We start from the raw sequence: 22,007 nt of genomic DNA on the forward strand, positions 1-22,007 counted from the left end.
AGAATAGAGAGGGCGGGGCTCCAAGGAAGGGGCGGGGCTCCAAGGCAGGGGCGGGGCGGTGGATCTTCGCCTGTTCAGAGATTTAAAAAGCGACCTTGGGTGTGAAAAGGTTGGGGACCCTGCTCTAGTAGCACCTTAAACCCTAAGAAAACATGTCGATGGGATCGGGAACGTTCGTGGGCAGAGCCCCTTCTTCAGATGACCGAGTATTAGAGTCTAGATCCCAGAATAAATAAGGCAGGGGAAGAAAAAAGGAGGGAAAAAGAGAGACAGGCTAGGTCTGTACTACACCCTTTTCCCACAAAAGCTTATGCAAATGAAGCTGTGCTTCATTTGCATAATTAATTAGGGACCACTTTGGCACAAGAGGCTTTTTCCCTGAAAAGCTGAGAAAGAGCCGCCCCTGCACAAGACCCGCACTGGGGAGCCGGGCACAGCTGGGTGGGGGGGGCATGAAAGGACCCAGGGGGGCAGCAGAGGCACCAGTTGCCCCGTCCCCACCTTGTCAGTTTTATTCGGTGTCACGTGATCTCTACCCCCGCCCAAGCCCCTGATTTAGGTGGGGCGGGGGGGCCAAAAACTGCCCGGTTGCCCCGCAACGATGTATCTGCCCCGCCCCCATATGACACGTCACCTGCTCCGCCCGCCTCCACCCGCCCACTTCACCTCAGCGCCTCCGAGTCCTCCTGCCCCGCCCCCCGCTCGGCGCTGACCGGAAGCCGAACCAGGCGCGCGGCGAGTAACGGCCCCAACGGCTCTTTCAGAATTCCCGCCACAGAGTCAGACGCCCAGGCGGGCGGGGCAGGGAGCGGCGGGCGGGACGCACTGAAAACCCGGCCGGCGCGCGGCAGAAGAAGGGGGGAGGGGTCGGACCGCGCGTGCGCGGCGGGTCAGTGACTCCGGTCTGGGATCCGCGCCCGGGCTTAGCTCTGATCCGGAGCTGCCTGGCCCCGCCCCCGCCTCGCGCGATTGGGCGCCCGGGCCGGGCGGCAGCAGCGAATGCAGGGGGCGGGGCCGGCACCGCGTGTCACGACGCGGGGGGTTCCGCACGTGCCGCGGAGCCGGAGCGGGGGCGCTGCTGCGAGTTCGGCCCGACGGGGCCTTTCCCCGGGGTGAGAGCGGGGCGGGGCCCAAAGCGGGTCACAGCCCGTGTCAGAAGGGGGCAGCTGGGGGGGCACAGAGCGAGTCTGATACCTGGGGGGGCGGCAAGGCGGGGGGGGCAGAGGGGAGCTGAGTCTTAGTGGGGGCAGTTGTGCCCTGTCGCTGGCACACAACAGCCACGTACCTGCCCAGGCCCAGGCTGTGTCTGAGCAAGGGGGCAATGACCCTCTAGGGCCCATGGGCCTGAGCTTGTGGGGCCCGAGGGGAGGGGAACTCGAGGGCCTGGAGCAGGGTCTGTGGCCGCTCTGGGTCCTGCCCTGGGGTGGGGGGGCCCTTATCACCCCCATTCTCCACCCCACCTGGGGCAGTAGAACACCCTGTTGGGGGGGGCCATCCCTGCCTTAGCTGCTGGGAGACACTGGCCCCCAAATAGGACCCTGTCTCTGATGATCATTAATGAGGGGGTGAGTCACGTGCCTCAGCAGCACCCCAGTATTATTGGGGGCAAAGGGGAACAGAATCTGATTGTGAAACATGAAGGGTAAATGGGGGGATTAATCCCACTGCTCCTTTAGGTCTCCATCAAGGAGAGAGACTCAGGGCAGCATCTTCCTTCCAGAAAGGAGAGGACGCTGCAATTAAAAGCTGTGAGGAAAAGCCCCAGAGCTGAGAGGATTTTTGCTCAGTAAGTGACAGTGGCCGTGGGACCAGCCCGTTGATGACACTGAGCAAAACCTCACTGCATCTGTGGGACAGTGAATACACCTAAGCAAAGCAGAAGCAAACAATTTGCATAGACACTCCAGGATCCTCCCAGCTCACTGTAAGGGACACAGTCCTTCAGCTCCTGCCTACGCCTACAAACGGGAGCAGTGCCGGCTTCTGGGTGCCTTAAGAAATGCCTGGCCCTGTAGCATCTAAAGGTATGTCTACACTAGTTCGAACTAGGGTGGTAGTGTAGACATACCCTTAGAGACTAGCAAAAAATCTGGAGAGTGTCATGAGCTTCTGTGACACAACCCACTACCTCAGACAACAAACACGGAGCAGTGGGCAGTGCCCACGAAAACTCGTTTTTTAAGCTTCTTTTAGTTACAGACTAACCCGACTACTCCTGAGACTTTTAACCAGGCAAGGTTCTGTGTGTCTGTAACTGCCTGGGAGTTTTCTTGGGTAGCTTGGTGCTTGTTTGGGGCATTTCTGGGGCTCTGACTTTAGCGTTTTCTTTCTTCATTTCCATCCAGAAAGTGTGATTGGCTCCCAGTTGTGCAACCTGCTTAGAAAAAAAGGCAGCTGGAAAAGGCTACGCTGCTTCCTCTGATTGGGAAACAAAACCAACCTGCAGAGCGGGGTTGCGGAGGGGCCATGGCTGCTGGGGACCTGGCTGGGAGCTTCCAGGATGAGGTGACGTGTCCCATCTGCCTGGAGTATTTCACAGACCCAGTGACCGTTGAGTGTGGGCACAACTTCTGCCAGGCCTGCCTCAGCCAGTGCTGGGGGGAGTCGGAGCCCAACTTCTCCTGCCCCCAGTGCAGAGAGACCATCCTGCAGAGACACCTGCGGCCCAGCTACCAGCTGGGGAACCTGGTGGAGCTGGTGAAACGCCTGCGGCTCCCGGCGGGGCCAGCGCCCGAGGCTCAGCCAGGGTGCGAGAGGCACCAGGAGGCTCTGAAGCTCTTCTGCCAGGAGGATCAAGTCCCCATCTGCATGATCTGCAGAGAGTCCCGGGCGCACCGCACGCACATGGTGGCGCCCATTGAGGAGGCTGCCCAGGAGTACAAGGTAGGGACCAGGCTCTGCAGGGTGGGTTCTGGGGCTTGGCTCACACTGTAGTGTTAGGGCGACATGGGCAGCTCACATCAACCTAATTATATCAGTGCTGACTCTACAGCCAGGGCTGTCCCCAAGGGGGCATGGGATCTAGGGCAAGCCCCCCCTTCCCCCGGATGGGATCTAGGACAACCCCTCCTGCCCCTCAGCTGCACCCTACATCTGCTCCATCCCTCCTCCCCAATCCCAACTCCTGCTCTGCCCCATTGTCCTCTGACATGAGCCAGGTGGCACTGGGTGGTCTGATGTGGGGCAACAGCAGGGGTCGGCCGCCATTCCCGCTGTCCCTGTGCTGGTGGGATCTGAAGTGGCCCGGCAGCCTGCTCTGCCCTGTCACCCTCTCTTAGCCGGGGCCGCCCCCTTTTCCATGGTACAGAGAAGTGTAGTAACCGTGGCCGGAGTCACTCTGCTACCGCGGTGACTCTGGACACAGCTATCCAGAAGATCATGGTGCAGCAGAGTTGGAGCAGGGACGTCCTCAGTGTCCCAGCTGGAGCAGCCTCTGTCCCCGGTGGGTGCGGGGGCCGGAGCCAGCAGTGAGGTCCCGCGTAGTCCAGTTAACTGGCCAAGTGTTAGGTTAACTGGACGTTTCACTGGTTAACGGGGATTTTGCAGCACTCGCTTGGCACGGTGCTGCGCTGGGCGAATGAATCGCGGGCCGCCCAAGGGGGCGAGAACACCGGGTTACCACAACCCAGGAGCAGTCACAGTTACAGATGTCTGCTCCCCCGGACCCAGGGCTCCCTTGTCCCTCACCTGTCTCCAGCCCCATCACAGCGCCGCCCTGCACAGGTCATGAGGCTGCACTGGTGAGAGGCCTTTGCTGTGAGGGAGGCCCCCTGGGAGCCTGGGCATGGGGAGAGCAGAGTGGAGATTTGGTTCCTGGCCCGGGTCTGGATCCAGGTCCAGGACGCGGTGCAGCGATGTTCCTTCCCCAGCTCCTCGCACCCACCAGCTGGAGGGACCATTCAGGGGCTCCTCAGCCATTTCCCCTCTGGCCCACGTGCAGGGACGTGGCACCTGAGCTAACACACGGGGGTGGAGTTGCCCCGAGTGGCTGCAGGAAGCAGAGCCCCTGCTCGGAGCCGGGTATCTCTGCTCCCACGGTGCCTTTGGGGATGGCAGAGCCGACTGGCTGCCTCCTTCCAGGCTGGGTCCCCACTTTTGTGTGTGTATGGCCGGTGTGTACGGCGCTCGCTGCCCATTGGCTGTTTGTGCCCTGCAGGAGAAACTCCAGGGGGCCCTGGGCCTGCTCAGGAAGCAGCTGAAGAAGGCCGAGGCGCTGACATCTAAAGAGAAGGAACAAACCACAGAGTGGCAGGTGGGTGTCTGGGTTTCTCTCCCCAAGCTCTTCCCCCGGCAGGACCTCCAGGGGTGAAGGAGCCAGAAAGAGCCAGGACAAGTCTGTGAACCTACTCTAGCAGATCAAGGCCACTGCAGTGGGACCCTCTTGCCTTCTCTTTCCCCCCCACCGCTCCCGAGTGACCAGAACAGGTCGGGTCCCAGCCTCTGCTGCCATCGTGTGGACCCCTCATCCCAGTCACCTGCTGCTGCTCCTGTGACCTTCCCTGGCCTTGTCTGTAGCCAGCGCATGAACGTCTGTTCTGGTTCCCCGGCCTGTTACAGGGAGAGCCCCGCTGTGGGTGTAGGGTGTGAGGAGGACACTGGCTGGTTGCTGGACACATGGGCACAGGGCACATGGCTGGGTTGGGTGAGGCCAAAGCCAGCCCTGGCAATGCTGCAAAGGCCCAACACCCATGTGAGCCCCTGGACCACACCCAAAGAGCTATTGGCACCAGCCCCACGTCCTGAACATGGCAGCCCTGGGAGCCTGTTGTCAAGAATGAGCATTGCCCATATCCTGCTGACACGGGTCCACTTGGTGTGTGAGTGCCCAGCCCTGCGCACCCAACTCTCCTTCCCCACAGATGCCCTGTGCAGTCTCCTGTTCCCTCAATTTCTTCCCTCTCCCTCTGGCCATCCCATGCCACCTGCAATAACAGACGGTGGCTTTACCTAGCCCCCTGGACAACCCAGCTGCAGAACTGTGTAAACCCTTTCACTCTGAGCTAAAACCAGCCCTTTATGATACAAACAACAAAGAATCTGGACTCTTTGCTGTGTTTGCTGAAGCAGCCTGACACAGCTACCTCGTTGAAACCTCCTGGTGTGTTTCCCAAAGAAGTAATTATCAGTTCAACTTCTCACAGATCTGATTCTCCCTGCTTCATGGGCATCTGGCCTGTGGTTTCCTCTCTTTTCCTTTCTCCAGAGGACAGTGCAGGCAAAGCGAGTGACGATTGCCAGTGAATTTAACAAGCTGCACGCGCTGCTGAAGGAGGAAGAGCAGCTGCTTCTGCAGAGGCTGGCGGAGGAGGAAAGGGAGACTCTGCAGTGGCTACAGGAAAATGTCTCCAAACTCTCCCAGCAAAGCTCCTCTCTGCAGCAGCTGATCGCAGAGATCGAGGGGAAGTGTCAGCAGCCGGTTGCTGAGCTGCTGAAGGTGAGACGGCGTCAAAACTCTGCCCCCAGCCAGAATTACAGCTTGGATCCATGGGTTTGGAGCCCAGGAGTGCGAGTAAATGTGCTATGTGCGGTGCTCACAGGCAATATCCGGCCAAGGGCTCCATCAGCTCCAAACATTACAGCTCGTGTGGGAGGGGAATTCTGATCATGGAGATCCAGGGAGGTGATGGGAAATTAAATGGATGATGCAAAATGATACAGGGCTAAACCCATCCCTGCTGTGAGTCCAGAGCATTGGGCTCAACACAGTTGCTAAACACAGATACGGATGGGCTGGGTCCCTAGGAAGGAAAGCTACTGAGCTAAATTCCTGCCTCACTTACACAAGTGAAACAAGTGCTAATGCAAAATGGTGGAGGAGATTTTCCCATCAAACCAATGAAGCCCAAAAGTGTTAATCTATTTTCTACATGAAAAGTTGGTGCCCAGAATGGAAAATGCTCCATTTCATGCCCCCGGTGCTAATACAGAGCATCGATTCTCTTTCTCCTTTCAGGACGTGAAAAGCACGTTGAGCAGGTGCGTGTCCCATTTTCGCTGCCCTCCTATTCCTGGTGGGGGCTCTGTGGCGATGCCGGTGCAGAGCAGTTGCTGATGCTGGGACATTTGCTTCCTAGGAGTGAAAACATGAAGCTCCAGGGACCCGAACCCATTTCTACTGACCTGCAGGATGGGTATAAAATTTGTCTTGATCTGAGGGAAGCTCTGAACAGATTTGCAGGTGAGTGGAGCCCCTGGGACATCGAGCTGTTTCATTCCGGGAGCTGGGGGCTTCTGTCATGCTCTGCCAGTGGCCCCCGTAGCTTGTCACTGGGCTGCTCCTCTTGCTTGGGCAGGTCCAGTAAGAACCTGGCACCTGGGCCTGCACAAGGCAGAGCTGTTCACTAGCCCAGTCCAAGCTCCTGTCATACCCCGCTTCTGGGACCCTCAGAAATGCTGAATCCCATTTACCTTCTGCTCCAGAGCCCTGGCCCAGAGCCAGCTGTGCCCTAGTGCTGCTGGCTGCATCATTTCTCAGTGAAGTCCTTTCAGGCTGCTCCAGTGCCCCAGATGGCCAAACTGTGAGTCTGGGGTGGGCTCAGGTATCACAGATAAGGCGTCTGAAACCCCTGGCTGGCCTCTCCCTCTGACCCTCCTCCATGCAGTGTGCTGGGTTCCTGGCCAGACACCCGTTTGGGAGAGCGAATGTCCCACGGGCTGGAGGGTGTCTGGGCTGTGCTGCTGTCGGCCTCCTTGGCAAGCCACAGAGCCGGCATGATGGACACCAGCTGGTGGGGTTTGTCCTGCAGCATTAAACATGGCTGGGTAGATGGTGGGGCTGAACCTCTCCCCCCGCCCCCCCAGCACAGGGTGGCCGGGGGTGGCCAGGGCTTAACGTGTCAGGGGAGAGGAGCTGGGCACCAGCACGTTTGTTATTTTCCGAACTGATGCAGCAAGAACCCTGGGGCAGGGCTGGGAACCACTGGGTCCAGATGGGCCGGGGCTCAGCCCTGGCAAACCGTTGCAAAAATGAGACGCTGGAGGGTGGGTCCCCTCCCCCAGGCAGGCCCAGTCCAGCTCTGCTGCTGCCCATCACTCAGACACTAAAAGGGTCCCAACATTTCCTGACCCCACATGGCACCTCAGTGGTTTGTGCCCAGCCCCGGGCAGCCCAGCTCTGTGGGGTGGGCCCCAGGCAGGGCAGGCGTGTCCCTGGCAACACAGGCTGAACCTGGCACCTCCCCTACCCGGCTGTCAGGAGATCTCATGCAGACCCTGCTTCCAAACCAGCAGGAAACGAGCCCATTGTCCAGGGCAGCCAGACCAGCCCCAGTGACACCGGCACAGACAGCAGCCGGGAGAGATCATCTGGGCCCTGCTGTCACACCCGCCCTGCGCTCTCAGCCACAGGCGTTTTCCCACGGGCTGTGTGTGTTCTAAATAGGCAACGCTGCCTGTAATGGGGGGGCGGGGGTTTCTGAGGAAATTCAGGGGCGGTTACACCCTTCAGGGGAGTGGGTCTAGGAACCCACCATCCCTTCACCCATCAAAACCCTTATGGTGCTGCTCCTCTTGGGCCCCATGGCCCCCTTCTGTTCCTGTCACCTGCCCCTCCCCTTTCCTCCCCAGCATCAGCCTGTCCCCCTCCCCTATCTATCGCCCACTCTGCCCCTTGCAACCTACCCCATCCCTCCCCTTGGTTCCCTTTGCCCCACTGGAGCTCCCCCCATTGCCTCTCACCCCTTAGCCCCTCAGTGTCTGACCCTCCCCTGGCTTCCCTGTGCCTGTGCGGTCTGTCCCTTTCTTCTCCCCAGTGCCTGCCCCTTCCCTCGCCCCCTTCACCCTCCTCTTTCCTCATGGAGCCAACTCCTCTTGCCTCCCATTGTACTTGTGCCTGCCCCTCCCCTCTGCCCTTCCCTTCCCTTCCCCACTCTCTCAGCATCAGCCTGTTCCCTTCCCCCCACACTGTCTCCTTCCCACCCTGCCCCCACCTTTCCTGCTCTTCCCCTCATTGTCTCCTCACAGGCAGAGGGGCCCTGACTCCCCTCAGACAACCCCCCCCCCCAGAAATTAACGGGGAGGCAGGTTAATCTCCCTCTGAGCCCAGGGACCAGCCCCTGCCCCCGTAATGACTCTGTGACTCTCTCCCCAGTGGACGTGACTCTGGATCAAGACACGGCAAATTGCTACCTCGTCTTGTCTGAGGATCGGAAAAGTGTGAGACACAGAAACAGGCGCCAGGCTCTGCCCAACACCCCCGAGAGATTTGTTACTTACCCTGAAGTTCTGGGTGCCGAGGGGTTCGTGGGCGGGAGGCATTACTGGGAGGTGGAGGTGGGAGACAAGCCTGAGTGGGAACTGGGGGTCTGCAGGGAATCTGTGAGCAGGAAGGGGGAGAGTGAAAATTCACCTGGGAATGGATACTGGGTTGTGTTGCTGAGGGATGGGGAATACGAGGCCAGTACCTCCCCCTCCACCCTCCTCCCCGTGAGCACCAGGCCCAGCCGGGTGGGGGTTTTCCTGGACTACGAGGCGGGCGAGGTCTCGTTTTACAATGTGACTGACAGGTCCCATCTCTTCACCTTCACCAACACCTTCTCCGGGACGCTGCGCCCCTATTTCTACACTGGTTACAGTGATAATGGTGCAAATGCAGCTCCCCTGACCATCTGGCCAATTCTGGCCCAGGCCTGAGGGAATGGCAGTGCGGCCAGCTGAGACTCTCCCCTCCCGCTGCCCTGGGTGGGGGTATGCACCATGCGGAGTCAATGGGAGACATTCTCCAATCAGCTCCCTTTGCTCTTCTCATCTGGATAGAGCACCAGGGTGACTGCAGAGCAGCCTGCACTCTATTTGGGGGGGGGGGTCTTCACCGCACCCCCTAAATCCACTGCCGGGGGTTGATCTCAGAATGTGACCCCAGGCTGTTGTGAAGATGGAACCCAGCGACTCCCTCCTCAGCACAGACCGGCCCCTCCCAGCACTGACCCCAAGCCTGTTCCCATGGAGATGGTGGAGGGGGGAAGGTGATGTTTCTTATCCCACCACCTTCCTCTCTGTTTCCATCCCCAGGCCAGTGAGCTGGGGGAGGGGAGAGGGGCAGAGAAGAGGGTGGGAGAGTCAGCAGCAGGGGTAGTGGAGGAGAAGGCAGCTGGCTGTGTGGGTGCGGGGGCTGTGGTGGTGGGTGCAGGGACAAGAGCTGTGTGGACACAATTTTGGGGTAACTGCTGTGGCCAGCAATGGGGAGAGGGTGAACTCTCCCCCAAGGAGGAAGAGCCCCAGCAGAAATGACAGAGCGGGGAAGAGGAGCCCAGTGTCACCTAAAATCTTCCTATATTGGCAAAATGGGCCTCCATCTGGAAAAGGTTGGGAACCACTGCTGTAGGGGCCACTCTGTGCTGCGAACTCACCTGTGTCGGGGGAGCTGGTCCCAACACAATGGAGGGAGGGGAGGGATGAGCTGGTGAAGGGCTGGGTGAGGGATGGGCCCAGGCTGGGTCACTGGAGCCCCCACTCATGGGACAGGGCCCGGCAGATTTTGTCCTCCTCTTTTACAGCTGTTTTGTTCTGCTCTGTCCAAGTTTTCTGCCTGTTTCCCTTCCACACTCCCTGGCTCAGGGCAGCAGATGGTGACAAACTGGGATCCTGCTGTCAGAATTTTCGACTATTGTGGGATCCTCGTGTAACATAGACAGAAATACCAATGGTCCCGGTTACAAGATATTGTTGTCACAAGGTAACAAGATGGCTTTTTAGTGCACAAAGAAAATAAAGTGTCTAAAACAAATTCATCCAGATTGCTCCGGGTCCCACCCCCCTGCAATGCTCTGTGATAAAAGTGACTGATTGGGCCAATTTCTTGAGTGAGATATTGGCTACCGAACAAGCAAAGGCTGGGGGAAGACATATCACACGGCATTGGAAGGTCGGCTTTGGTTCTGTTTTCCGAGTTGTAATTTCATTTAGAAGTTTCATTCACGATGGGCAGTTTCTCTGGTCTCACACACCTCAGACTCTGTGACCTCACAGGAGTCCTCTGTACCCAGCTCCTGGCTTCTCATCTCTATGGCTCTGACTACCTGTAGCCTTTTTCTGCAAAAACATGCAAATGAGGCTAAACGTGGAATATTGCTGAGCCTCATTTGCATAAATAACGAGCGCCTGTTTTTGCACAAGAGGCTTTTACGCAAAAACGAGCAGTGTAGACGGGCTCCATTTTTTGGAAGAATGGCTTTTGCACAAGAAGGGGGTTTGCGCAAAAAGGAGCCGTCTGCACTGCTCGTTCTTGCGCAAAAGCCTTTTGTGCAAAAACAGCTGCTTGTTACTTTTTCCATCCCTGAACAGAGTGAGTTTGGTCTTGTGCACAATACTGAGGTCAGGAGTGCTTGTTCAGACGAGTATTATGGAGATTCATATTTAAACATGAGTCTTGTTGCTTCTGTACAAATAACTTTTGAGTAAATTTTCTTTGTTTCTATTGCGTATGAAACACCTTTCAGCCCGTCTCCCTAAGTCCAGTGATAGAAGCAATTGATACCAGCAATTTGAGTGGAGACGTGCTCTGACAATACTGTCTGGCTGCATTGCATCAATTGGACAGACTCTAACACCTACCCCAGGTGGCTGTTGCGTGGTCAGGCCCTTTTACTCTCTGCAGCTCAGTTATTTCTCTGCAGGTGGTTTTTTCCAGTTGGTGCTCACATCTTTTTAGACATAGGAGAATCCACACAGAAGAAATCCTTCAGCTGCCCTGACTGTGGGAAAAGCTCCATTTAGATCGGGGTTCCCAACCTTTTTCAGTCCCCTTGCCTTTTAGTAAACCTTCCCATACCCCTTACTCAATATGAAAGGAAATAAATTCTAGAGTTTACCATGCATATGCACATAAAAAATTAAATAAACAGCCCTGGCTGCGGCCGGCAGAAGGGTTACAAGTCTTAACGCTCGCCCCACCGAGCTACTGTGGCACCAGCACCCCTTGTTCTGAGGCTGCCACTTTTCTCTCAGAGCGTTTTCTCAGCAGCACCACCAGAGAGAAGCTGCTGCCAGTGGCTCTGCAGGTTGAGATGAGCTTTGCCTGCCCCCTTCAACCCGACTCCCTACATGGCCCCATTTCCTGCCTCCCTTCCCGGGCTGACCCAGTGGCTGAAAGGGGCTGCAGTGTTGATGGCGGGAAGAAGATGGGTGGTGAGACCCTGGCAGCAAGAGAGTCCAACCCTCTCTTTGCTGCGTGGGCCTGGCTCTCAGCATGGGGTAGGCATGGTTATCCTGAGAGGTGAAGCAGCAGAAGGAATGCAAGGAGCAGTGTCTGCTTCCAATTTGCATATCTTCTGATCCCTTTTGTAGAGCTGTTTTTGTGGGGGGAATAAGCAGTGTAGATGGGGGGTTTCGAGTCAAAAAAACCCTTTTTCAAAAGAACCCTGTACAACTCATTTTTTTAGGAAGAATGGTTCTTTCAAAACAGGGGTTTTCCCCCGCAAAAGAACCATGTTTAGACTGGTGTGTGTGTGTGTTTAAAAAAAAAAAAAAGCTCTTAGGAAAATGGCATTGAAAGAATTTGCCATATTGTGCCAAATTTGCATATCTTCTTTCAAAGGCTGAGGACAATCTAAACGTGCCCTGAGAATAACAGGTGCCCCACTGCCTCCTGGGTCCGCCTGTTTCTGAGGCTATGTCTAGACTGAAGGCTTCTTTCTGAAGAAAGCTCTTCCAGAAAAGCTCATTTCGAAAGAGAGCGTCCACACAGTGAAAGTGTATCCAGAAAGCCATCTGCTTTTTTGAAAGATAGCGTCCAAATTGATGCATTCTATCTCACATTTCAGTTGTGATTACTATGCACAGAGTGGCGGAAGCCTCTTCTTTTGAAAAAACTTCCTCTTCTGAGTCCACATGTGCCTTTTCCCAAAAACGCTTTTTTGGAAAAAGGCTTCCTCATAGAAGAGGTTTACCGCCATCAGATGACCCCTCTGTTCTTTTGACTTTCAGTGGCCCCTCTGCCAGAGATCTAGCTAGCATCGACGTGCTCTGTCAATTTGGAGCCCCAGGAAGCACGGGGGAGTAGTGACCTTCAATGGCCCTAAGGAGGAGAAATTTTGAAATAGCAGCAGTGGGACATCCACACTACGGCTATTTAGCATCACTGGCCCGGGTTTCTCTCCTCAGCACGCTGCAGAGAAAGCCCTTGTGTGTGAAAGGGCCTCAGGGAGCCCAGAGCAGAGGGAGCTGGGATTCTAGTCCCATTGATCCCCTCAACACACACACACACAGTTCCAGCCCTAAGCCTTCCCTCACATCCTTAATCCTGTGCCCTGACTTCTCTACCCTCCCACATCCTTACCCCTGCCCAGATCCCGCCACCACATTCACATGCTCCCCAAATCCCTGCCCTGAGCCTCCAACGCTATTACAACCCCTCCTCCAACTTCTTGCCTTGAGCCTTCCCCCACCTGAGGGGTGGTGCCCAATAGAACAGTCCCTGTAAGAAATGTGTCACTTTCACCCCTGGGAGCAGCTCAGCCAGGCAAAGGGGCTGCCTGGGGCAGGACATTAGCCCTGGAGGGCAGGGGTGGGTGTGGCAGTGACATCACAAGGGCCTTTTGCAGCCCCTCAGCTTATTGGCTAATGGAGTTTGGGAGGTGGTGACCTCACAGAGAGTCCATGACAATGGCCAGGTGGGACAGGCTGCAGGGCAGGGGCCATCTCAGAGCCCCCCCCCCCCCCCCCCCATGGCTTTGCTACTGGGAGTCTCCTTGAGAGTTGCCCTTGAGGCCTTTTCAGAGCCTTCTCCTTTCCCACGACTAACTGACCTAGAAGGCCGACGTCTCTGTGGAGAAGGGAAGAGCCTCCAAGAAGGCCCCTGCTAATACAGTAGGGGTATTAGCTCAAATGCTAGTGTGCTCAATTAGCATGTAAGAGGTAGTGGGATCAATGCTGGGGGAAGTCCTTGTTTGTCTTTTTACTGGCAGAGCCAGTCAGGGGGCTAAGTGGCTCCAGTAGCCCAACAACTTCCTAGTTGCTGTCCCCAAAAGCCAGCCATGTTGGAGCAGAGAGCTGCTGGACACCAGCCCTCCTGGGCCAGGCAGTGGCAGGAGTACTGGAGAGAGGTTGCAGGTGGGGCAGAATTAACTGCATTGGAAAAGTGCTGCCTTTGCAAGTGAGAGGTAGCAGGATACACTCCCATCTTCTCCCCCTGACTTGCTGGTGCTGAGGGGTTGGCTCCTTTACTGCTGCCCCAACTCTTATTCCCACAATGCATTTTGTGCAGGGGCCATTGGTCTTTATTCCAATGCGTGTAGCCTTCCTAAAATATATGAATTCCCCTCTCCCCATGACCCTCTGTTCCACTCACACTGTCTGGCTGCCTCCCACATGGGCTGAGCTCAGGGGCCAGGTGGGTGACCTGCCTTGCAGCTGTGACAGCATCAGACCCCTCCCACCCATCTGCTCAGTCTGGAGATCAAGCTCCAGTGGCCTCAGACACCCAGCAGGAGGAACAAAATTGTCTCCATTGTCCCTAAGGGCAAGGAAGCCAAAGCACCTGAAGCGCAAGGACCTTGCAGTAACCAGCCCAGCCAGTCCCACTGAGACTTAAATTCATCTTGGAGGATTCAGAGCCTCGAGTGCTGCCCCTTACACCATGGCACCTACAGCTGACAGCCCACTGGGGCACCTGGGCCTCTCTGCTCTCAGGTTGGCCTCTGTTCTCCTGGCTTCCCTCCAGCCCCTTCATCGCTCAGAAGTCTGTCCTGTCCCAGCTCTGCTACTTTCAGAGCAAATCCCTTGTTAGCACCAGTCACAATCTGGGGTCAGTGAGGGTCCCTCCCACCTGTGATGTGTGTTACACAAAAGTCTCTTGTTCCCTGCCCAGTTCCCAACACTGGCTGCAGCTGTCTACTTTTGCAAGGGTGTAGCTCAGTGATAGAGCATTTGACGGCAGATCAAGTGGTCCTTGGTTCAACTCTAAGTGCCTCCTTGGAAAAAGTTCCTTCTACTAGCGATATTTTCGTTTCCAGTTCCATCACACTCTAACTTTACATTGCTTGAGGTTCTTGATATTAGTAAGAACCCTGAATGCAGAGCTGCTCAACTTTGGAAGCCTCGGGGTGATGCCACAAGAAACACTTCCTGTTGGCCTGGCTGGAACGTGGCACCACATGAGCATATTGTTTGCTAGTCGGGGCTCTGGACAGCACCTGCAGAGGGAGATGGCAACTGCGGGACGCCCTGGCCAACTGTCCCAATGTCTCCCAGCAGAAAAGAAAAAAAAGAGGCCAATGCAAACAGCCCCCTGACAGCGAGGGAGTCAGCACGTCGGTGGGTGGGGCAGGGAGCTGGGGGCAGAGCTGGGCTCTAACTCGCTGGGTGACCTTGGCCCATTCAGTGAACCTCTCCTTGTCTCCATGGACCTGTCTGTACAGCAGGGACAGCAACACTTCACATGTGCCCCTGTGGAGCACTAGAGATGTCAGGAAGCTCTGTCCTCCCAGCCTGGGGCTGTCTGTCTGGGCCATGCACTCACACACACTGGCCCCTCCCTTTCTAGGGCAGGGCTCCTGCTGTTCCTTGGTTTACTCAGCCTGGGAGTTGGGCTTTTCCCAAACAGCAGGAGCTGTGTTTACCTGGGGAGCCACAATAAGAGCAGAACCCCCTCACCCCTGTTTCTGCTTGGCTTTGAACCTGGAGGCTTTTGCATATTAAGCAAACATGATAACCACTACCCCACAGAAACATGGGATAGAAGCATGCTTGTCAGTTTTTTTCTGTACATAAAGTTGGACAAATATTCTGTTACTAATTCTTTGCCCAAGGCAGAGCAAGAGCAGGGAACAAGACCCCCCCCCCTTTCCCCTCCCCAATACTTCTCTAGACCCTTTGCTCCCAACACAGGGGAGATGGGGAGGCGCTGTGCACCTCAGGAGGAGTGACCCACTTCATATCCCCAGCATTCCTGCCCTTCATGGATGGACCTTTGGGGGCAGGCCCAGACGCTCCATCCTCTCAACTCCTATCACACACTAGAGCAGGGCAGCCCCCAGGGGTAGGGCTGAGCCATGGGGTGCTGTGCAAGGGGCAGAGGCTGCAGGAGCTGAGAGTTTCCCTAGAGCTCAGGGACCCACAATGCGGCATCATGCCCGGTGTCTCTCTCGGAAAGGTGCAGAAAGGGATTGACTGGGGGCAGGGAGAGTGGCTCAGGGGTTGTGCAGTTTGTTGCTTGGTCAGGGGTGTGGTCAAAACACAGACCTTGCTGTGAGCAGGATTTGAACCTGCGCAGGGAAACCCTATTGGATTTCGAGTCCAACGCCTTAATCACTCGGCCATCACAGCTATGAAGTCAGTACTGCCCCAGGGCCAGGAAAACTGGTAACTAATCCCAGTGCCCAGGCCTGATGGCACCTACCCCACCGAATTCACACAGCAAACCTGGCTCCCCGAGCACAGAGGGAGCTTGGGGGGCTCATTGCTGGACCGTGGGGTGAAGCATCAAACCAGCCCCCTCCTGTGGGCCTGTGAATGTTGCTGTCCCTGCTGTACAGACAGGGCCATGGAGACAGGGAGAGGTTCACTGAATGGGCCAAGGTCACCCAGCGAGTTAGAGCCCAGCTCTGCCCCCAGCGTCCTGCCCCACCCACCGACGTGCTGACTCCCTCGCTGCCAGGGGGCTGTTTGCATTGGCCTCTTTTGTTTTCTTTTCTGCTGGGAGACATTGGGACAGTTGGCCAGGGCGTCCCGCAGTTGCCATCTCCCTCTGTGCAGGTGCTGTCCAGAGCCCCGACTAGCAAACGCTGACACTGCTGTTAGGTCCAGACCAGAGGGGAGTGTTTAAGGGTTATTTCGGAAGAAGGGTTTTCTCCCCAAATAACTGCATCTAAACAGTGTTTTTTATTTCATAATAAAGTATTTTGAAACAGCGCCCAGACGCGATTATGCAAATGTAGCGCGGGATATTTAAATCCCAATTTCATTTACTATTTTGAATGTCTCCATTTGCATCCCTCTCCTGAAGGAGACTGCAAGTGTAGACATGTCCTGTGTGTTCCAGCCTCCCAGCACTCACCTGATGTTCCCTCCCCGCTGCCTGAAGATGTTTGGGAGTCCTCCTGCGTCTCCTGGCGCTGCAGGTCATCAGCATTGTCATCCTGAAGCTGCAGCTGCTGCTGCCCAGGTGTCTCCATCCCAGACTCCACAACTATCCCTGGAGACAGGGGCACCCCACACCCCGGGATTCGGTCCAGTTCCTCACAGTATGCACGGTGCTGCGGTGCTTCCCCAGAGCAGGAGCTGCGCTCAGGGGCCCTGACATACCCCCCCACAATTCCTTAACCTTGGCTCTGACTTGGTCTAGGATGCAGGAGTGGGGAGGTGGCCTTTCTCTGCAAGGCCATCAGCCATTCAGCCATAAATGTCTGCATTCCTCCACCTGGACTGCAGGGACTCCTCCTGGGATCACAGCTCCAAGAGGGTCTTTATCTCTGGCCTAGACACTGACAGTGCCTGGCGTTTGCTGCCCCTTGCTTGGTCCTGTGATGTGTCCTTGAAGGAGTCTCTGGGGGCTTGTGCCTGTGACATGGCTCTCTGGAAGGCAGAAGCACTCGAGCTTAGCCAAACGACCCAGAAACAACATTTTACAGCAACAAACACAAGAACAGCTCTTGGTCCTGATCGCCAGGCCACACAGAGTATCCAGAAGTCACTTCCCCACCTCTCCCTTGGCTGCTCTAGAGCTTAGCTCAAAGTCCAATAAACTCTACTCTCCCACCCAACAACCTCTGGGATTCCTCTCCTGCCCAGCTCCTCACACCACGGAGAGTGCAGGGCAGCCACTGCCCCAGCATCACCACTTCTGGTCTTTGCTTAATGGCCAAGAAGTTCTGCTTTACCCAAACCACACAGGCACCCTCTCGCCTCTGGCCAGCCTCATGGCAGACATGGGCTTCCCTCACTAATTTTCCCAGCAGCTTTGCAGGCAGGCATTGGTGGTATAGTGGTGAGCATAGCTGCCTTCCAAGCAGTTGATCTGGGCTTGATTCCCAGCCAATGAAATGTAAAGAGGGAGCACCCTGAAAGAACAGGCACAAATGGGTTCTGCAGCTGTCAGCTGCTTCTCTCTGTTTTTCATCCTCTCCCAGAGCATGCACAGTAATGCGGTTCCTCCCTCACATACCCCTGCTGCAATTCCTTGACCTTGGCTCTGACTTGGTCTAGGCTGTGGGGGTAGGAGGGAAATGACCTTTCTTTGCTAGACAATTGGCCATTCAGCCATAAATGTCCACATTCCTCCGCATGGACTGCAGGGCCTGCAGAGACTCCTCCTGGGACCACAGCTCCAAGAGCGTCATTATCTGTGGCCCAGACCATGACAGTGCCTGGCGTTTGCTGCCCCTTGCTTGATTTGATTCCCAGCCAATGCAAGGTGGGAAGGGAACAGGCGACCTCCTGGGGGAGATCTTATTTAACCCTGAACAACAGGCACAAGTGGGTCCCACAGCCAAGGGCTCCCTCTCACCGCTTTGTGTGGGGAGCAGCTCAAACAAAACTAATTTGGCTGTTGTGGGGTCTGCATGGGGCTTGTACCCGTGACCTGGGCATTATTAGCATCAAGCTCTAAACAGCTGAGCCAGCAGGCCCAGGAGTAGCCCCACAATAGAGGGAAGAGAAGAGTTTTCCCTGCTATTGGGGAAAGCAGGCCAGGCCAAGGGCCTTTTAGCCACTGGGGCTGTGCAGGCTGGAGCCTCCTCTTACCATTTTCTGGCTTGTTTCTGCTTCCCTGTCCATAGCAGGCAGCTAAAGGAGGGGGGCTGGGGTAGAACAGTCACCACAGCAAACATATCTGTGCCTAGCACAGGGCTTGAACCCATGACCTTGACATTACTAGCTCTATGCACTGAACAACTGAGCTAGCCAGCCAAATGAGACACGGTTCACAAATGGCTCTTTCAGAAAGGCACGTCTGGCAGCTGAAGGGCTGTCTCTGCAGCTGCCAATGGCTCTTCTCTGACAGGGCCACTAGCGACTCACTGTGACGTGGGCTGGCTAGTCCAGCTGGTTTGAGGTTTGGTCAAGGTGGCTGGTGGCCGGCATGGCGCACTGAGACCCAGGGCAAAGAGGCAGCTGGAATCTCTTGCTGCCAGCACCTTGCCTCCCAGCTTCTTCCCTGTCGGCAGCAGCCACATCCCCTTTCGGCCACTGGGTCAACCCGGGAAAGGAGACAGGAATGGGACCAAGTAGGGAGTCAGGCTGAGGGGGCAGGCGACAGCTTCTCTCTTGTGTGCTGCTGAGGAGAAAAACTCCCTGAGCAGGACCATAAAGACCAATTTAAAAGAGCATTTAGAGAGGGGCACCAAGGGGGCAAGAGTCAGAGCCTGGCAGCTTCTGGGACACAGGAGAGGTCTCCCCTGGCCACCCATGGAACTGCTGGTTCAGGAAAAGGCTGATTGGGGAGGAGTGTTGGGAAGAAGGAAACCACAAGCCTGGAGCAGGTGCAGAGGCTGCTGTGACTGGCACTGGCAAGGCAGGGCTCTGACTGCAATTGCTGGGACAGGAGAGCCAGCGCCACACGCCCTTGTGATTCCCTGGGGGTGTCCGTGCTCAAAGAGCCTGAGGGTGCAACCTCTACAGCTCATGCAGCCATGGAGAGTGAGAGTCTGTGGGCATCAGGTGCTTCTCACTTCCTACAATGTCAGGAGAAATGGGGAAATGAGGTCACCTCTCTAGACATAAAAGAGATGATATAAGAAAAGAGGATGTGTCAGGAGTGGGATTTGAACCCACGCCTCCATATGGAGACCAGATCACCCAACTAAGGGAAAGACAGGCCCTTGAGTCTGGCGCCTTAGACCACTCGGCCATCCTGACACCTATGCAGAGACCTCTAATGGCAGTTTTCTTACATGTGTGAGTTGCTCGGGGAGGCGGCGGGAGCACCTCTCTTTCCCCATCTCACAGCCGCTCTACAGCCCAGCTGGGTTTATCCCCACTCACCCTCATCTAACGTTGTGAGGTGTTTTGCAGGGAGCTGACAAGAAACAGAAGAGGAGAAAACTCTGGCCGGCAGAACTGAGGCTTGGGATTCTCCTGTGCCAGGGAGTCTGTGTCAGTGCCTGGGGATCCTGAGCTGGGTGGCTCCTGGGCTTGTTGGCTCCAGACCAGGGGTGTCTCTTCTGCAGGGCGATGCTTGTTCCCGGGGCTAACGCTTATCCCTGGGACACACTTTGTGCAGGGACCGTTGGTCTTTGTGCCACAGTACGTGTCTGGGACGTGGGAGTGAGGAACCTGCCTCAAATAGACACGTATCCACCCTCCGCAGTGCTCTGCTTGAGACCCCCGAGCCCTGGCTTTGACTGGTGCCTGGCACGTGGGGAATTAGATCTAGGGGGAGATTTCTAGAGCCCCACAACAGCTGCTGCTCACATGCAGATGTGCACATCTGTCTGGTGTAACTGGGCACCCTGCCTGCTTCCTGTCCCTGCCAACCTGGGCAAAGCGGCATCACTGCCTCAGGGGTTCCTCTCCTCAGTGCGCTGCAGAGAAAGCCCTTGTGTGTTAAAGGGCCTCAGGGAGCCCAGAGCAGAGGGAACTGGGAATCTAGTCCCATTGATCCCCTCAACACACACACACAGTCCCAGCCCCAAGCACCCCCCACATCCCTAATCCTGTGCCCTGATTCCCATATCCTCCCACATCCTCACCCCTGCCCTGAGCCCCACCCCCCACTGACACGCTCCCCAAGTACCTACCTTGAGCCTCCCACACTCCACTCCTCACTTTAATTTCTTACAGGTACTGTCCTATCACAACCCCTCCTCCAACTTCCTGCCTTGAGCCTTCCCCTGCCCAAGGGGTGGTGCCCAATAGAACAGTCCCTGTAAGAAATGTGTCACTTTCAGCCCTGGGAGCAGCTCAGCCAGGCAAAGGGGCTGCCTGGGGCAGGACATTAGCCCTGGAGGGCAGGGGTGGGTGTGGCAGTGACATCACAAGGGCCTTTCGCAGCCCCTCAGCTTATTGGCTAACGGAGGTTGAGAGCCTGTGTGGGGGCAGGGAAGTAGCTGCCTGAGAAATGTGCTGGGCTGCTGGCCGGGAGTGAGCCAGGTAAGTCTCCCAGCCAGAGCCTGACTGACACCCCAGCCCCTCCCTTCCCTCAACCCACTGGTACCCCATGTAAACCAAACCCTCTGCCCCCATCCTGAACCCTAACCCCTCCCAGATCCTGCACCCCAATCCTCTGCCCCAGGTCACAACCCAACCTCCTGCAACTGTTCCTGCACCCCAGTCCTCTGCCCCAAGATCCTGTCTGCACCAACCTGCATCCCAGACCCCCTCCTCCTCCATTAATAGCATGGAAAAGTACAGCCCTGGGAGTGATTCCCCATCAAAAGTCATTGGCCAGGCCAGCCCTAACCTGTGCAGCAACCCAGCCCCCCCCCCCTCCCAACTGCTTAATGAGCCCTGCCCTGCCAGGGGCTCAAGACTCTACCCTGCTGCCATGTCTTCTCCATAGCCAATTCCATTGCCCAGTGGGAATCCTCAGAACAGACAATTAAGTGATGCCTCCTGTCGCCCATTCCCAGCTTCTAGAATACACCAGCTAGGGACACCTGCCCTGTCCATCCTGGTTAAATGCCATTGATTGACCTTTCCTGCATTAAATTATCCAGTTCTGTTTTGGACCTTCTTGTAGATTTCACCTTCACAACATTCTCTGGCAAGGAGTTCCACTGGGTGCAAAAATGCTCCCTTTTGATTCACTTTTAATTTGGTTACTTACCAGTTTCATTCTGTCACCCAGGATCTTGAGTAGGAGAATAAAAATTCTTATTTGCTTTCTGCACCCCTGTCATCATTTCACAAAACTCTGTCCCATCGCACCTTAGTCGTCCCTTTCCCAAGCTGAGAAAAAGAAGTTCCATGAACTTCTTCCTTCAAAGTAGGAATAAGAGATCCTCTGGAATAGGGCTTTATTCCGGAGGATCGGGCCAGTCTAGACGCTTTTTTCCGGCTTTTCCCCAAGGGCCACCTGGGCAAAGCAGACTGCCCCAGGCCCCCTTCCAAAGCTCAGCTGGCAGAGCAGAGGCCTGTGGATCAGCAAAGGCCCTTAGGTTGCTTTTTTTAAAAAAGTAATGGAGATTGCCTATCTCCTAGAACAGACCTTGAAAGGTCATCAAGTCCAGTCCCCTGACTTCTCAGCAGGACCAAGTACCATCCCCAATGAATTTTTGCCCCAAATGGCCTCTGCTAGGATTGAACTCACAACCCTGGGTTTAGCAGGCCAATGCTCAAACCACTGAGCTATCTCTCCCCAAACATTGGTGTAATCAGCATGCGGCTTGAACCCATGACCTTGGTATTATTAGCACCAGGCTCTAACCAACTGAGCTAGCTGGGCTGCTGATTTGACTCCAGCTGAAAGGAGAGATTCTTCTTCCTCCCCCTGGCTGCAGGCATGGCCTTAGGACCAGGCGGCTGCCTTGGGTCTGTCCGTTTGGGGCCTAGGGCTACAATTGACAAAAAGGTTTTGGGTTCCAGCTGACAATCTAACGTCTTAGGCTGCGCAGAACTCAAGACACGGCAGGAGCTAGAGGGGAACGGTGAACGGCTGCACTTTGGAATGGGAACATGTTCTCTGGAACCATAAAGTAGAACCGTTTGAAAGTTGGTTTGAAGGAGGGCACCATGGCTTAGTTGGCTAAAGCAGCTGCCTTGTAAACAGAAGATCCTGGGTTCAACTCCTAGTGGTACCTTGTGGTGAGGCCAATGTGTTTCTTCTTTTCACCATATCCCAACACATATCTGGAGTTGGTTTTACTGTTTGCTGGTGTCCTAACAGTGGAAGTAGGATGGCAGCAAAGAGCTGGTGCAGGTGCCCTCTGGGTTTGATTTAGAAAGTCTTTTCTAGACTTGCTAAATCAAACTCTGGGAGATGGATTGCAGCAGAAATCTCCACGTGAGTGAAGACATGGCCTAATGGTGCAATTAGTTAGATGCTGACCACAGCCAATCTGAGCCATTCTAGTGCTCCGGGCATGTGGCACTGCCCCCCGGGCTCATGGTGCATGTGCGGCTCCACCCTGGGTGCA

The 22,007-nt window shown here is 55.8% G+C and overlaps 2 protein-coding genes and 2 non-coding genes across 6 annotated transcripts in view; 2 read left to right on the plus strand and 2 right to left on the minus strand.

Annotated features, from left to right (window-relative positions):
• Positions 1-22,007, plus strand: part of LOC142821521 (uncharacterized) — a 414,847-nt gene that overhangs the window by 90,463 nt on the left and 302,377 nt on the right.
• LOC102461023 (E3 ubiquitin-protein ligase TRIM39-like) lies at positions 141-17,362 on the plus strand. 3 transcript variants are annotated; one of them, XM_075912794.1, is made up of 9 exons: positions 141-1,112; positions 1,677-2,024; positions 2,346-2,883; positions 4,157-4,252; positions 5,204-5,434; positions 5,954-5,976; positions 6,075-6,178; positions 6,421-6,518; positions 15,941-17,362. In XM_075912794.1, the coding sequence occupies exons 3-9, from the start codon at positions 2,467-2,469 to the stop codon at positions 16,232-16,234; spliced, it is 1,263 nt and encodes a 420-aa protein (XP_075768909.1). In that variant the 5' UTR covers positions 141-1,112; positions 1,677-2,024; positions 2,346-2,466; the 3' UTR covers positions 16,235-17,362. The 3 variants fall into 3 exon arrangements, with proteins under 3 accessions (XP_075768909.1, XP_075768910.1, XP_075768908.1); XM_075912795.1 differs by having other exon boundaries at positions 143-1,112; positions 15,977-17,362; XM_075912793.1 differs by lacking the exons at positions 6,421-6,518; positions 15,941-17,362 and adding an exon at positions 8,090-9,724 and having other exon boundaries at positions 158-1,112.
• On the minus strand, positions 15,180-15,261 carry TRNAS-CGA (transfer RNA serine (anticodon CGA)). Its single transcript has one exon. It is a non-coding gene; the product is annotated as a tRNA-Ser (tRNA).
• On the minus strand, positions 18,681-18,789 carry TRNAL-CAA (transfer RNA leucine (anticodon CAA)). Its single transcript has 2 exons — positions 18,752-18,789; positions 18,681-18,726 (listed from the first exon to the last, which is right to left on the minus strand). It is a non-coding gene; the product is annotated as a tRNA-Leu (tRNA).

This window comes from Pelodiscus sinensis, chromosome 31 (genome assembly GCF_049634645.1).
Source record: "Pelodiscus sinensis isolate JC-2024 chromosome 31, ASM4963464v1, whole genome shotgun sequence".
Taxonomy (NCBI): Eukaryota; Metazoa; Chordata; order Testudines; family Trionychidae; genus Pelodiscus; species Pelodiscus sinensis.